Source organism: Elephantulus edwardii, unplaced genomic scaffold, assembly GCF_000299155.1.
Source record: "Elephantulus edwardii isolate Elephantulus edwardi_28Jun2011 unplaced genomic scaffold, EleEdw1.0 scaffold00472, whole genome shotgun sequence".
NCBI lineage: Eukaryota > Metazoa > Chordata > Mammalia > Macroscelidea > Macroscelididae > Elephantulus > Elephantulus edwardii.
This window is the reverse complement of record NW_006400222.1, coordinates 255,595-272,161: the sequence shown is the minus strand read 5'-3', so window position 1 is coordinate 272,161 and position 16,567 is coordinate 255,595. Positions and strand designations below refer to the sequence as shown.

The 16,567-nt window shown below is 48.9% G+C and overlaps 1 protein-coding gene across 1 annotated transcript in view; it reads left to right on the top strand.

The window, feature by feature from the left end:
- The window catches only part of ING5 (inhibitor of growth family, member 5), a 14,314-nt gene extending 10,664 nt beyond the window's left edge, over positions 1-3,650 (top strand). The window contains exons 3-8 of the mRNA XM_006902920.1: positions 130-296; positions 676-787; positions 928-1,021; positions 2,396-2,531; positions 2,876-2,937; positions 3,608-3,650. Coding sequence (XP_006902982.1) covers positions 130-296; positions 676-787; positions 928-1,021; positions 2,396-2,531; positions 2,876-2,937; positions 3,608-3,650 — 614 coding nt within the window. The remainder of the gene's footprint in view (positions 1-129; positions 297-675; positions 788-927; positions 1,022-2,395; positions 2,532-2,875; positions 2,938-3,607) is intronic.
- Positions 3,651-16,567: the final 12,917 nt, after the last annotated feature.

Here is a 16,567-nt window from a genome sequence, read left to right as displayed (position 1 = left end):
TGCAGGTCCCACCGTCCAGGCCTGTAGGTTTGTGTCTGCATGTTCAGTGTTCACTTCTGTGTCACGCTCTGTGCTGGTCCCACTGTGACCTGTAGTGGGCTGTCCTCACGGCTCTGTCCCTCCTCCCAGATAAGAAGGCAGAGATCGACATTCTTGCTGCTGAGTACATCTCCACAGTGAAGACCCTCTCCCCAGACCAGCGTGTGGAGCACCTGCAGAAGATCCAGAGCGCTTACAGCAAGTGCAAGGAGTACAGTGATGACAAGGTGCAGCTGGCCATGCAGACCTACGAGATGGTGAGCTTACAGGAGGGAGGAAGGGGACGTACAGCAGTGGCAAGGGGCAGCTGGCCACACTGATCTAGGAGGTGGTGGGGTGGGTAAGGTAGGGAAGGGGACGCAGTTGAACACGTCACCACCATTTTCTCAGTGGCTTATTTCCAAATTTGCTCACCCTCTCAAACCAAAACCCTGTACTCCTTCAGCTGGGACCCATCCAGCTGTGACCTTGTCCCCTGGCCCATCTCTGGGCGCCCCAAGAATCTGGATCTGTGTGACTTGGCTGTCTGGATATCAGAAGCAGTGCTGGCTATGTGTCCCAGGCCTGTTGTGTTGCACCTGAGGGTTTGAGCCATGATTGCTTCTCTGAAGGGTGTGGGCCTGCTCTGCCTTGCAGGTGGACAAGCACATCCGAAGGCTGGACGCAGACCTGGCACGCTTTGAGGCTGACCTCAAGGACAAGATGGAGGGCAGTGACTTGGAGAGTTCTGGAGGACGAGGGTTAAAAAGCAAGTTTGTTCTTTACTGCTGTTTGCTGTAGACAGTGGGCCAAGGAGGGTGTACAGGGTGCTGGGGGTGTGGGAGCATGCCTGGGTGCTCGTTCTGCTTCATCAACACCAAAACTCTTTGGATTGCTCCTGTTTTCTAGAAGGTCGGGGCCAGAAGGAGAAAAGGGGCTCCCGGGGCCGAGGCAGAAGGACATCTGAAGAGGACACACCAAAGAAGAAGAAACACAAAGGAGGGTAAGGACCCCACTGATTGGCACTTCCGTACAGGAAGGTGAATGCACTCCCTGCAGTAGGCATGAGCTATGCTTCCTGTTGGCCCTTCACAGACTGGAGGCTGTGCTCACCTGGAAGCAGGTGACGCGCATGTCCTCAGCCTCAGTCTGACGAGGTCTTGTAACCTTGCTCCACCAGAGGGCCCTGTAGATTCAAGAGAAACAGGATGCCGTGCATGGCCCCTGGGGAGGTGCTCTGGACAGGCCAGAGAGCGAGCCATGAGAGGAAGGGCTGCACTGCCAACCTCTGCTAAAGGCCATGCCTTTGGTGGTTCAAATCCACCAGCAGCTCCTTGTGAGAAAGGTGGGCAACCTCCTCCCATGTGATTTACAACCTCAGAAACCCACTGGAGGGTCTACTGTTCTGAGTGAGTTGTTGAGAAACAAAGAGGTTGCACTTTCTCAGTTTATCATGTGCATACACATGTGACAGTGGAAATGTGCAAGACAGGATATGTGAGGAGGGGACGTGGGGATGGTCACCTCTGACTATGGTGACGGATGTGAAACTAGGGGTATGAAGAGGGGGCATGGGGACGGTCACCCCTGACCACGGTGACGGATGTGAGGCTGGGGGTGTGAGGAGGGGACGTGGGGATGTTCACTCTGATCATGGTGACGGATGTGAGGCTGGGGGTTTGAGGAGGCGACGTGGGGATGGTCACTCTGATCATGGTGATGGATGTGAGGCTGGGGGTTTGAGGAGGGGACGTGGGGATGGTCACCCTTGACTGTGGTGAGGAGCAGAGTCAGGCCCGAGGGCTCCTGGATCATGTCTCCTGGGCCTTTTTCGGAGCTTCTGTGGCTCTGTAGGTGCAGTGAGCATGTGTACTTTCTGAAGAGGGCAGAGTCAGCTGCGCGGGGGCTCGTGCTCCGCCTGTGCTCCTTGCAGCAGCCTTCTTTATCAGTTCACAGTTATTGTAGCGGATGAGATCACCCGGTGAGAGCCTGTCTCATCTGGTGTGGCCATCCTGGCACTGTGGCCTGTCCGCCTTCCAGCATTGCACTCTCCACACCCGCTGTCCTGATGGGCAGCAGCATTTCCCCATGTGCCTCTGGCCAGGCAGTCATGTTCTGATGGGCAGTTTGCTGCTGGCCTCCTTTTATGACTGCGTGTCCCTGGAGGAGAAGCCCCGTGGGCAGAGGGTCATGGTCTAGGTGGACAGTGCCTGAGATGTGATCAGAGCTGGGCCCTGGAATGGTGGTTCCTGGCCAGGGGACTGAGCTCCAACTTTGTGAGGCCAGAGCCAAGATGGCATCTCCTGTAGAGCTAGGACGTGCTGGTGCAAACACAGTCCTGTCACTGTGGTCACCACAGCCCCATGTCTGCCCACAGGTCTGAGTTTGCAGACACCATCCTGTCAGTGCACCCCTCAGATGTACTGGACATGCCTGTGGACCCCAACGAGCCCACATATTGCCTGTGTCACCAGGTGTCCTACGGGGAGATGATTGGCTGTGACAACCCTGATGTGAGTGTTGGGGATGTCCAGACAGGGTGCAGTCCTGGGGTAGTGAATGTCTGTGGAATACACATCGCTGACAAAGTGGTCACCTCTGCCCACTTTGTTCCTGGAGTGGTGGATGCCCCCTTTCTGTACCTAGTTGGTGGGTGCCCTCCAGTCCTGGGTGGTAGATGTCCGCTCTCCAGTCCTAGGTGGGGGACGCTCTCCAGTTCTGGGTGGTGGATGCTTTCCCCTCCTGGGTGGTGGACGTCCCCTCTGGACCTGGGTGGTGGACACTCTCCAGTCCTGGGTGGTGGACGTTCTTCTGGACCTGGGGAGTGACGGTCTCCTTTGTGCTCCTTAACCTGCAGTGCCCCATCGAGTGGTTCCACTTCGCGTGTGTGGACCTCACTACGAAGCCGAAAGGAAAATGGTAAGTTTGAGTGCTTGGTCTTTCTCCTGTGCGCTGGAGGCTGTGCAAACCAGCAGCTTCTGCTCCAGAGATGAGGGGTGGTGGGCGGTGGTGTGAGGGCCAGGACCTGCCACGTCTATTCCTCAGTACAGTGCCTTCCCATGTGACCTCTCAGGACCCTTGTTCTCAGCTGTCCCCAGCACAGGATCCTTGGGTGTGGGGGGTGGTCTGATCTGAGGGTTGTTGTCATCTTGAAGGACGCGGAGCAGGAGCAGATTGGCATTCTGGGAGGACGAAGGACAGGCAGGTGCCAGTGGCAGGGGACAAGGAGTGTGAGGCGGAACAGGTGTTGGAGGTGCAAGATGTGGTGCTGGTTGGGGGGTGGGACAAGGTGTGAGGTTGGAAGGGAAGTGCTAGGGGTACGGGACAGTGTGGAGTGGAGACCAGTGTGGGGGTATGTGCTGTGGGGTGGGATAGGGGACGGTGCTTAGGGTGTGGTGAGTATAGATAGGCAGGCTGGCTATGGCCGTGGGACACGTGGGGTGGGCGTGGGCAGGCTGGCTGTGACCGTGGGACACGTGGGGTGGGCGTGGGCAGGCTGGGCGTGGCTGTGGGACATGTGCGGTGGGCGTGGGCTGGTGGGTGGCTGTGCCTTAGAAGGGTTGGACCGAGTGCCTGTGTTTCTCTGTAGGTTCTGCCCACGATGTGTCCAGGAAAAGAGGAAGAAGAAGTAGGAAGAGCTGCAGCCTGAGTTTGGAAGGGAGTGGATTTTGTCCTCCATCTGTGTCACAAAATTTTACCTTCATCTGAAAACTACCTGTCTTGATTGGCATCTGATAGCTCAGTGGCCAGTGGTTGTTCTTGCGTCCTGGGAGCCAGTGGCCAGGGGGCCCTGGGACATCCTCTGATTTCACTCTAATGACTGTATGGCATGCAGCCACACGTGGTGACCACAGATGGGACACCTGGGTCTGTGTGCAGGTTGGGACACGTTTCACACGCCCTGCCTGCCTACCACCCCTCCACAAGGACCACTGACTAAAGGAGCAGCCCTGCTTCTCTTATTTGGCCGTTGGACTGAGGATGTTTCTCTGCACAGCCAGGGCCTTCTGGGCCTGTCCACCCGGGCTCTGGAGCCCTGTGTTTTTACTGTGAAGAAGGGACATGCTGTATCCTGTGAAGAGCTGGCCCCTCTGGTGTGCGTGTAAACCCCACTTGGTCTCTCTGCTGTACCCTGGAGTCCACCAGTGGCCTCGTTGAAGAGATCGGAGTACTCACATGATGGCAGGAGTTAGGGGGGCAGCCCTGCTTTGATGGCTGCCATCGCACACGTGGGAGATTCTCTAGGAAGGGCTGGTCAGGCTGTCCACCAGCAGAGGAGTTGTTGGTTTTGGAGCACGACCAGGGCTTGCTGGCTTCTGGGACCCCAGCGTGTGTCAGTGGAGCGATAGCTCCTGTCCTTTCCAGCAGAGGGTGCTGTGGGGTTGAGATGAAAGCCCCACTTTGGAAGAGTATATGATTTTCTGTGGAGGAAGCACAGGGCTTAGCCTCTAGCAGTTCTTTTGATGCTTTGCCAAGGGGCTTCATGGGGATGGGGCTTGTGGGGCCGTGCTCCGGACCTCCTGCCTTGGGGCTAGGGGGCCGTGTCCAGGCAGATCCCCTCTGAGGGCTAGTCAGGCCAGGTTAGGGTGGGGTTCAGGGTGAACGAGTGCTTGGTGGATGGGAATGGGTTTGGAGCAGCCGTCATGTCAGCAGTGAGGTGAAGGGTTCTGACCCGCTCCACAATAGGGCAGCCCCTGGGACCCCTGACCTCCAGGAACAGCAGAGCAGGGCTTGTGTTCAGGTGACCAAGGAAATGGACGGCTTGGGAGCCAGCAGGTTCCGTGTGGTTCAGGGTGGCGGTCGGCACCTGCTGTAGCTCATCCAGGCCCCCCCCAACCCAAAAGAGACCCCCGAGATCTACCCAGGAAGTGAGGGTAGGAGATACTGTGCCATGGTTAGCTGGCCTGCTGGTACCCATGCTCATGGGTGCACCTCTTCATCCCAGTCCTGCTCGGTGGAGGGGTGCGTCAGGACGGTGCTCTGTGACAAGGCTGGTCACTCCTGAGCAGCTCATCTGTGCTTTGTGCTTAATGTCTGTGCAGGTCACACCAGTGTTTCCACTGTAAAACCATGTCCACGAGGTTAGATGGCTGTGACACTGGCCTCCTTAGACACAGTGTCTATTGTAGCTTCATGTGCTGACTTTCATGGTTCTGTGGTCACGTTTCTAGTGTTTGTCAGTTAAAATTACGTCACCAAAACTATATGCATCTAATTCTGGAGAAAAACAGAAAACCCAAGCAGAGTAGAGAAATTTTCCAGAACATTCTTAGCACGTGACTGCATGCCTTTCAGTGTTAACTCTGTTGAGGGGTATGGACGGGGCTTTGGAGAGGCGTTGTAGAAAGGACCTGGTTCTGCGGGACGAGTTCCTTTGGGGCTTTTTGGGTGCCTGGCTCTTTAGCTCTGGGAAGTTGAGGTGGCCTCTGTCTCGTCAGTGCCCACTTAGTGTCTAGTCTGGGTGCTGGGAGATGAGGGGAATGTTGGGGCTCACCTGGGCCAATTCACAGTGCTTGTTTTTCTGAGCCCCAGGCATTGCAGTCTTGTGTCTGGATCACTCGAAAGGAAGGAATGTTGTTCCTGAGATGTGACCCCCCCTGCTCCTGGCTGTGGGAGCCAGTGGTCTGAGAATAGGTCTGTGGGGGGACATGGGCTGTCCTCTGCAGTCAGAGGGAGCCACAGGGCCACATCTGTGCCTGTGGAGCCTCTGCTAGGGGTGTGGTGGGATATGGGAACCTCAGTGTAATTGTCCCCTGATCCATCCACTCATGTGGGGCTCGGACGGGAGGAGGGTGCTGAGCAGCAGCCGGTACCGTGGTCTCGCTTTACCTGATAACAGGCTTTCTGGGTGGGATTACCACCTATCCCTAGAAGGCCACATTGCCCTTGGAACCCATGTTGCCAGATAACCCTTGGCACCCTGGTCCTTTCTGTCCTTGCCTCCCTCTGTCCTAGGCCCCCTTGAAAACTTTCCCTCAGGTGTCCCTTGGCCCCTAGACACCCCTCAGTTCCTTCTGCCTTCACAACCCCAAGGGCCCCCTTTGTCCTCAAGACTCCCTCTGCCCTCAGGCCTTCCTCTGCCCCCAGCCCCCTAGACCTTTTCTGCCCCTAGGTACCCCCCAAGCACCCCACTCACCTAGACCCCCCCCTCTGGCCTCCCAGGCACCCCCCCTCAGCCCCCAACTACCCCCTCAGGCCTCCCAAGCACCTCCCCTCTGTCCCCAAGCCCCCTCTGCCCCCAGGCCCCCTCTGCCCCCAGGCTCCCTCTACCCTCAGCCTCTAGGCCCCCTCAGCCCTCAGCTCCCAGACCCCCTCTGCCCTCAGCCTCTAGACCCCCTCTGCCCCCAGGCCCGGCCCCCTTCAGCAGCAACTGTCCTTGTAGCCCCTTGAGCAGAGGCTCAGGAGCCTGTGGGGTGGTGGGTGACAGGCCAAGGTGTCGTGGGCATGGGGCTGCTGCTGAGTCTTTGTTGCAGAGATGTGGTCCCTGTGACCAGTGTTGACAGTTGAGGGGAGTGGCCCAGGGAAAATGTCCTAACCCAAGTGAGCTAGCCGTTTGCTTGCGAGTATCTGGTGGTGTCAGCTTTACACATTTCATCCAAAAAAGCCAATGCAGCTTTAACATGAATGTCATATTTTATTTTCCAGGGATTATTATCTATATTCCCTTTGTAAATGAAAGAGAAAATTGTAAATCTTTTTATTAAATAATGTAAAGATGTAATATCTGTATTTTTGGATCATGTTCTAGATCATGGATATATTGTTTAATAAATAAAGTATTTTTTGGAACCAGCGTTTGGGTGCATATCAATTGGGCAGAGAAGATCAGAAGGGGAGGCAGGGCCTTTTGGAAGTTGCTGCTGATGGTCCCTGTGGGTGCAAAACCATTCTCCAGATGGTTCCTTGATGAGTGTGAATCATGTGACTTGAGTCCAGAAACTGCTCGAAGCATTGAGGTGGAGAGTCCTGTCTTTAGGCTGTGTCCTAGGGGTGGGGGGCCTGAGGGACTTCTGAGTAGTAGGGGGTCTGTACCTCAGGTGTGGACGTAGGGAGGGGAGGGCTGTGTGTGCATATGTGTGAGTGTGTGTGTGGGTGCACATGTGTGTGCACCATTGTACTGGTGTTCGAGGCCTGCTCCCCTGGGACGTGAGTCTCTGACCTCTAGGAAGGTGAGGGTTTATGGGGATCAGGTGGTACATCAGAGTGTCTCATTGGGCTCATAGACCCACCTGCCATGTTTCCAGTTCCTCCATATGTAATAGAATCAGCATACATGACAACTGGCAGTAGGGCCAGGGTCATCATCGCAGAAAGTTCACATGGGTGGTCATGAACCCATTATCTAAGAGACAGTTAAATAAGGGGCATCAGAGTCTGTGGGTGGTGGTGGTGGTGGTGGGAGGCACTGTCAAGTCATCTGATAACACAGGGACCCTGCCCCATCCTATGATATTCTTATCATCTGACATACTCAAGCCCATTGTTGTAGTGACTGTCAGTTCATCTTGTTGAAGGCTGTCCTCTTTCTCTGAGCCTTTACCTTTCTCAGTGTCTCATAGGAGACCAGAAGTCCAACTTCAGGACATCGGCTTCAGAAGAAGCCGGCTGTTTGTCAATGATAGAGGAAAGGTGTCATTGTCTTCAGCATCTGTAGTTTCACTGGCCTTGTGTCCTGGCCTTTGCCAGCATCAAGGAACTTCACTGTGCAGAGGCCGGCCCACATCGAGACACATGCATTCCAATCCTGGGGATTATTTCTCTGTACTTAGCATCCCCTCACCCCTAATCAGAGGGGAGCTGCCTTTGCTCTCTGTTTTTAGTGAATCATTCATATTCAGTGCAACAAATCTATTCTTAAAATAGCTTTTATGTTAAGATGGAATAGACCCAAGGTCTTATTTTGGTTCTCGTGGACTTATGTTCTTCAGTTTCTGTTTGAATTTGCACAGGAGTAAGTGATTGTTTCTTTTAGCCATCCTCTGCCCTTCTTTTGACTGCTGATACTGAGCTTCTCCATGGACACTTTCCACAATGGACTTAATCTCATTCTTGGGCGGTCCATCAGGTGAGATCCATGTGTATAGTCGTTGTATAGTCATCTTTCAAAAAGACCCACACAAGATTATTTACAATTAAGTCATTGATTATACAAAATTCTGTCACTTGATCTCCAGTCTCATTTCTGTAACCAAGTCCATATTTTCCAACTACCAGTCCTTTTTTGTTTCTAACTTTTCCATTACAGCCAACAATTATTCTCAGTGCATCATTATTGTGCATCCTATCAATTTGGTAGAAACCCTTAATTTCTTAATCTTTGGTTTTGACTAATGTATACATTTGAAAAATAGTTGTATTAACAAGTCTTCCTTGTATGGCTATCTATTACAGCACTGTATTTTAGGTTAGATCTTGAAATGTTCTTTTTGGCTATGGAAGATTGAAGGAGTATACTGAGTCGTTGTACCAAAAAGAATTGGCTGACACAAAAGAATGTCAAGAAACAAGGTCAAGAAGCAATGGTAATGAAGAAGGAAATTCAGGCCACTCCCAAAGGCCTTGGCAAAAATAAAGCCAAGGAATTGATGGAATGAATACCAATTGATGCATTTCAACAAACAGATGCTGCCCTGGACATACTCACGAGGTTGTGCCAAGAAATCTGGAGGACAACTACGTGGCCAACTGACTAGAAGAGATCCATATTTATTCTAAAAAAAGGTTATCTGACACAATGTGAAAACTATTGTACAATACCACTCATATGACATGCAAACAAAAGCCTGCTGAAGATTATCCAGAAATGACTGGAACAGTACATTGACAGAGAACTACCAGAAATACAAGCTGGGTTTCGAAGAAGTGGCACTAAAGTTATTATCGCCAATGTAGATGGATCTTGACAGAAAGCAAAGAATACCATAGAGATACTTATCTATCTGTGTTTCACTGACTATGGAAAGGCATTCAACTGTGTGGATCACAACAAATTGTTGTTAAACTTGAAGAGAATGGTAATCCCAGAACACTTGATTGTGCTTATGGAAAACCTATACTTGGATCAGGAAGCAGATCTCAGAATAGAACAGGGAAACACTGCATGGTTCAAAATCAGGAAGGAAGTGCGTCAGGGATGGGTCCTGTCTCCATATCTTTTCAATCTATATGCAGAACAGATCATGCGGGAGAGTGGGTTTTATGAGGAAGAATGTGGCATCAGGATTGGAGGAAAGACTCATCAACAACCCACATTATGTAGATGACACAACCTTGTTTGCTGAAACTGAGAAGGACCTAAAGCACTTGCTGCAGAAGGTCCAGTACTGTAGTCTCACCACTGGGCCAACTGACAGCACCATAATAGATGGAGAAGAGATTGAGGTCGTTAGCAGTTACAGCTTGCTTGGTTCCACAATCAACACTCTTGGCACCAGCAGTCAGGAAATCAAAAGACAAATTGCGAATACTGGAGATTCCAAGATGGCAGCAGCGGTGGAAACAATGTGGTGAGCTGCAGGAAAAGCGGACCACATGGAAGAGGGCCACCATGGCCTTCTACAGACCACGGTTTATTGATAATTGAACAGTTAAACAGTTGATGACTGGTCTTCGGTGCGGATCGAGGCTCAGAATCAGGAGATCAAGGGTTCCCAGGGAGGAATAGGTGAGTCCTATGGCTCCCAGCCCCCTGCTGCTGCGTCTGCTCCACCACCGCAGCTCCATGAGGCTACCACCGCTGGACCCCAGGGATCCCCTCACCTGAGATGGATGGTAGGCACCAGGCCCCCCGAGGCTGGTGCAGCAGAGCTGCCGCACCCACCACACTGCAGCAGAGTGGACTGGTTTTGGGGAGAATTCTTGGAGCCAAGACGGCAGCAGCGAGAGACAGGGTGGCAGGATGGGGTTTCCCTGGGCAGACCAGAGGGGAAGATTACCAGTACAATGGATTGATGAGAGTCTCTGTGAGCTGTCTATGACTCAACGACATTTAACTGTGGCAGCATGTCCGAGACAGCAGATATCCTCAATGCACCACATCTCTTGATCTGCTGTCTGTCTTTGCCAAGAACTTTTTAGACCTTGGGGGGGGGGGAGGGTGTTGTCTATTCACTACTCTCAGATCCCTTTCTCCACTTATAAAGGGGGAAGGCAGTGGCACTTCAAATTACAGTATGACCACTTATTGGGGAGGGGGAGTAATGGTGGCAGTACCAGAATGGAGGATGCTGTCTCTTGCCACATGGTCTTCAGTGAAGCAAGGGGTCCGGACTTGGTGGGGGGGATTTGGTGGGAGAGTGTGCCAGCCAGCCCCGGGGGGGGGTTGTCGCCCAGTCCACGATGGTTGCCATCCAGCCCTCAGGGCGGGTGGTTTGTTCGCCCCCGAGCAGATGGCAGGGTGAGCTGTGTGTTCTGCCCCCGGTGTTTGGCCCCCAGTGGGGCGAGTTGGCCCTTGGGGTGAGCTCCTCAGCCCTCGGATTGTACCATCCGACCCCTGGGTAGAAAAAACTGCCTAGGGTGTACAGAAAATTCTATCCAGGCTACTTTCCTCCACCCTCTCCCCCAGTACACCCGTAAGTAACACCCTCAAAGCCCTTCTATTTGTAACTTACAAGTTTGTTCTCTCTAGATTTGCTCCCTTTTCTATAGGTAACCTTAACACTGAGTTTTACTCCAGACCTGACCCAGAACCCAGTTCCAGAGACAAAAAGGAAATACAACGGCCAGTTAAGGAAGCAAAGGAGGATGGAGCCTCAGGGTTCAGTCAGCCATCCCCACTGGACCCACCTGGGAAAACACTTTGCAGTCCAGAGGGGAGTAAATGTCAGGAAAACATCTAACAGAACAAGAAGGCAAGCAGCTTCAACCCAAGACCACCAGAAGGTGATTAAGTGTTCTTCTTTTCCCCCTTCACATCAACGTCCCTGTTTAGCATAAAGAAGTCAGAGAGTCTATGCCCAGTTCCCAAATGAGAAACCCACAAGTGAAAAAGACAGTTTATTTAATCACCATTGGACTATGCTTACCATTGCCCTGAATCATCTGGTCCCTACTGGATCCTTTTCATCTCCTTCACCTGCTTCCCCCACCAACCAAACTGTGTAGCCTTGCAGCTGCATCCCTGCGATTTTCATCCCTGACCATCCTCACCCTTCTGCTCCCAACCCTCACCTCCCTGCATGTATCCCAAACATGTTTTTCCCAATTAAAAAAAAAGATGAATTGCATTGGGAAAATCTGCTGTCAGGGACTTCTCCAGAGTACTTAAGAGCAACAGTGTCAGTCTAGAGACTAAGGTGCACCTGATCCAGTTCATAGTCTTCGCAATTACTTGCTTTGTATCAGAGATCTGGACAAAGACTAAGGATGATAGAAGAAGAATTGATGCCTTTGAGTGCTGGAGAAGAGTTTTGAACATAATATGAACTGTCAAGAAAACAAATAGATCTGTCTTGGAGAGGTGGCAACCAAGTTTCTCCTTGGAGGCTAGGATTTTGAAGCTCTGTTTCACATACTTTGGGCATGTGGCCAGAAGGGACTGATCCTTAGAGAAGGGCATCATGATAAGAAGGGTAGAAGGACAGCACAAGAAGGAAGACCCCGAATGAGATGGATTGATACAAGAAACTGGGGCAATGGGAGTAGATGTATTAGAATCGGTGAAACTGGCTCAGGACAGGGCCGCCTTTAGAGCTATTGTACATATAGGGTCTCTGTGAGTCACTGAGTGCAGGAGAGGAAGACCCCAGATGAGCTGGATTGATCAAGTGATGGGGCAATGGGAATTGGTGTGTCAAAATTAGTGAGACTGGCATAGGATTGGGAAGGGTTCAGAGCTGCTGTACAAGCATTGCAGGTGACTCAACCAATAACATTCTGTGACAGGTTTGGAAGCAGGAGTGGCATCCACTTCCTAAACAGCATGTCTTCGGAAACTCTATGAACTCTATGTTCATAGTTGTAGAGGGGTTTCAGGCCTTTTGTTCATAGGGTCACTATGAGTTGTGCGGAACTTGAAGGCAGTCAACAACAACGTGGTTCACTGACGACTTGATGGCACATAACAACAACATCAACAACAACAGTGTAATAGGTCATATAATGGTTGATTGAAAATAGTGATAACAGTCCCTGTCGGTTCACTAATGCCTATGACGTCAATCTTCACACATTCTTCTCAATGTTAGCCATAACTTGTTATGATCCACACAGTCAGGCGCCTTTGCATAGTCAATAAAGCATAGACTTTCTTCTGGCATTCTTTACTTTCAGCCAGGATCCATCTGATATGAGCAATGCTATCCTTGGTGCCATGGCCTCTTCCATATCCTGCTTGAACTTCTGGCAGTTTCCTATCTATGTACTGTTCTGGCTGTTTTTCAGTAAGTTTCAGCAGTATTTTGCTTGCATGTGCTATTAATGATATTATTCTATAGTTTTCACATTCAGTGATTGGAACAAATACAGACTTCTTCCAATGCTTGACATAGACTGGTATACGCACATCCAGGGCTGCATCTGTTAATTGAAACAAGTCAATTGATATCCCGTTGATTCCTGGGGCCTTGTTTTTTGCCAGTGCCTTCAATGCAGTTTTTCATTTCTTCTTCATTACCATTGACTTCTGTTTGTATGGTATTTCCTGAAATTTTCAGTGTCAATCAGGTTTTTTTGGTACAGTGATTTTGTGTATTCCCTCCATCTTCTTTGGATGCTTTCTGGGTCATTCAGTTTATTGCCCATAGCATCTTTCAACATTGTGACTTGAGGCTTAAATTTGTTTTTCTGTTCTCTCAGCTTGAGATGCTACACTCTTCCTCATAAAGCCCTGTGTCTTGAATGGTCTGTTCTGCATATAGATTGAAAAGGTATGGGGACAGGATGCATGCCTGACGTGCACTCCTTTCCTGATTTTGAACCATGCAGTATTTCCTTGCTCTCTCCTGAGGACTGCTTTTGGGTTCAAGTATAGGTTTTATAAGCACTATCAAGTGTTCTGGGATTCCCATTTTCCTCAAGGTTAACGACAATTTGTTGTGATCCACATAGTCAAATGCCTTTGTATAGTCGATGAAACACAGATAGACATTCTTCTGGTACTCTACTTTCTACCAAGATCTTTCTGACATGGGCAATAATGTCCCTAGTGCCATGATCTCTTCTAAACCCAGCTTGTATTTCTGGTAATTCTCTGTCAATGTCATTTCTGGATAATCTTCAGCAGGATTTTGCTTACATGTGGTATGAGTGATATTGTACAATAATTTCCACACTGTGCCAGGTCAATAAATATGGATATCTTCCAGTCAGTTGGCCAAGTAGTTGTCCTCCAGATTTCTTGGCACAACTTAGTGAGCATATGCAGGGCAGCATCTGTTTTTTTCAATTATGTCAGTTGGTATTCCATCAATTCCTGGGGTTTTATTTTTTTGCCAAGTCCTTCAGAGCAGCCTGAATTTCCTCCATCACCATTGCCTCTTGATCATATGTTGTTTCTTGAAATTATTCCGTGTCAGACTATTCTTTTTGGTATAATGACTGTATATATTCCTTCCATCTTCTTTTAACGCTTCCTGAATCATTCAGTATTCTGCCCATAGTATCCTTAAAGCATTGCAACTTGTGCTTGAATTTATTTTTTTAATTGAAATTTTAATGAAAGTTTATAGCAACCTGGATTTTCATTAATTCATTGTTGCACATTTTCCACCCTGCCCCCAATTCCCCCAGATTGCTTTTCTCTTTGGAAGAAAAATTATTTCATTGTTATTCAGTGCCCTACCCCCCCCCAGTTCACTTTACTATGCAGCTCTTATTCTGGACTCTTCTCATGCCAATAATACCTACTCATATGTTCCTTTTATACAGTTCTTTCCCTTGTCTATTTCAATGCTATGTACTTTATTTATCCCTTCTTTTCTTAGTTCCCTCCAACCCCCATGTCACTCTTGTTTTATAACAGTGGCATTATGCAGTATTTGTCCTTTTGTGACTGAGATATTTAACTCAGCATAATGTCCTCCAGGGTCACCCTTCTTGTATACTATTTCATGAGTTCCTTGTTTTTCAGTGCTGTATAATATTCCATTGTGAGAATATACCACAGCTTCTCTAGCTATTTGTTTGTTAATGGAGGCTTGGGTTGTTTCCAACTCTTTGCTATTGTGAACAAAGCCACAATAAACATGGGTTTGCATATATCTGCATGGGTGGCAGTTCTGGTTTCTTTAGGGTATATTCCCAGTAGTGGAATTACTGGGTCACATGGTATTTCTACTGCCAACTTTTTGAGAAAGCACCATACTGCTTTCCATAGTGGTTGCACCATTTTACACTCCGAACAACAGTGAAAAAGTATTTCAGTTTCTCTACAACCTTGCCAGCATTTATTGTTTGATGCTCTGTTGAATTTTATTATTGTTACTGGGGTGAGATGATATCTTAAATTTATTTCTTTAGCTCTTTCAGCTTAAGAAATGCTAAGCAAATGGAGCTCTGGTGGCCTAGTGGCAAGAAGCTGCACTGCAATCCCAGAGGTGCACTGTTTGAATCCACCAGATCCTCTGCTGGAGGAGGGACAATCTCCTCCTGTACCAGTCAGATCCAATGTGATCACACACACACACACACACACACACACACACACACACGAAATAAATTTTTTAAAAAAAGTATTGTTGATTGTGGAGTCGAGCAAGCTGTAGTTGTTTACAACCTCAATCTCTTCTCCATCTAATATGGTGCTGTCAATTGATCCAATGGTGAGAATATTTGTCTTCTTGATGCTGAGCTTCAATCCATATTGAAGAACACAGTCCTTGACCTTTTGCAGCAAGCACTTCAGGTTCTCTTCAGTTTCAGTAAGCCAAGGTTATGTCATCTGCATATCTTAGGTTGTTAATGAGTCTTCCTCAACCTTGATGCCACTCTCCTTCTCATAAACAAAGAAGAAGAAAAGACCAAAATGGATGTCAGAAGAGAGTCTGAATATTGCATTAGAGAGCCAAGAAGCCAAAGCAAAGGGAAGAAATTAAGGAGCTGAAAAGAAGATTTCAAAGGGCTGCTTGAGAAGACAAGGCAAATATGATAATGAAATGTGCAAGAAGCTGGAGTCAGAAAGTCAAAAGGGCTTAACTCAGCAATTCTTGTTTTGTTTTTTTTAGATAAATTTTATTTTATTATTGTGTGTGTGTGTGTGTGTGTGTGTGTGTGTGTGTGTGTGTGTGTGTACTGTCAAATTGGATCTGACTGGTACAGGAGGAGATTGTCCCTCCTCCAGCAAAGCATTTGGTGAATTTGAACCAGGCACCTGTGGGATTGCAGTGGAGTTTCTTTCCACTAGGCCACCAGAGCTCACTTACAATCAATACTCTTACACCAGACCTCTCATAGCGACCCTATGCACAATAGCCTAAACTCTGCCCTATCCTGTGCCAATCTCCCCATTTCCGACACACCTGCCCCCATTATTACCCCAGTCACTGAATCAATCCATCTCATCCAGGGTCTTCCTCTCCTGCGTTACACCAGACCAGCAGTCAGAAAATCAAAAGACTAACTGCATTGGGAAAATCTGTCATGGACCTCTCCAGAGTGCTGAAGAGCAATGATGTCAGTCTAGATATAAAGGTGCGCCTAATCCAGGCCATGGTCTTCTCAATTACTCGTTAGGCTTTAGAGAGTTGAACAATGACTAAGGATGACAGAAAACTAGATGCCTTTGAGTTGTGGTGCTGGAGAAGAGTCTTGAACATACCATGGACTGCCAAGAAAACAAATAGATCTGTCTTGGAGAAGGTAAAGACAAGTCTCTCCTTGGAGGCTAGGATTTTGAAGCTCTGCCTCACTTACTTTGGGCGTGTGGTCAGGAGAAATTGGTCCTTGGAGAAGGACATCATGCTCAGAAGGGTGAATGGCCAATGCAGTAGAGGAAGACCCTGGATGAAATTGATTGAAACAGTGACAGGGGCAATGGGGACTGGTGTATCAGAATTAGTAAGACAATTGGTAAGGGTTCAGAGCTGCTGTTCATAGGGTCACTATACATCGCAGGCAACTTGATGGCACCTAACAACAACAACAATAATATACTGGTTGTTTTTTATTTAAGCCTCCTGTTTAGAGTAAACATGACCTCAGGGAGGGCCTTTGTATTTAAAGTTGATTGTTACTATATTTTGGAGGAGCATTCTTTTTAGTGCTACAGCACTCTTCTGTCAATGTGCTGTACTGAGGTAACCTGGAATTGTTGTGATGCTGAACCTTGTGCCACTGTGGTTTCAAATGCCATAACGGTTACCCAGGGTGGACAGTGTTTCGTGGAGCTTCCAGCTTAAGACAGGTTTGGAAGCAGGAGTGGCATCCACTTCCTAAACAACATGCATCTGGAAACGCGATGAACTTTGATAGTTATAGAACTATATAACTTTTGATAATTATAGAGGGGCTTCAGGCCTTTTGCTCATAGAATCACTATGAGTCATGAAGACAATCAACAACAACAACAACAACAACAACTCTACCCATCAAATTGTGCAACCCTATGATTTCC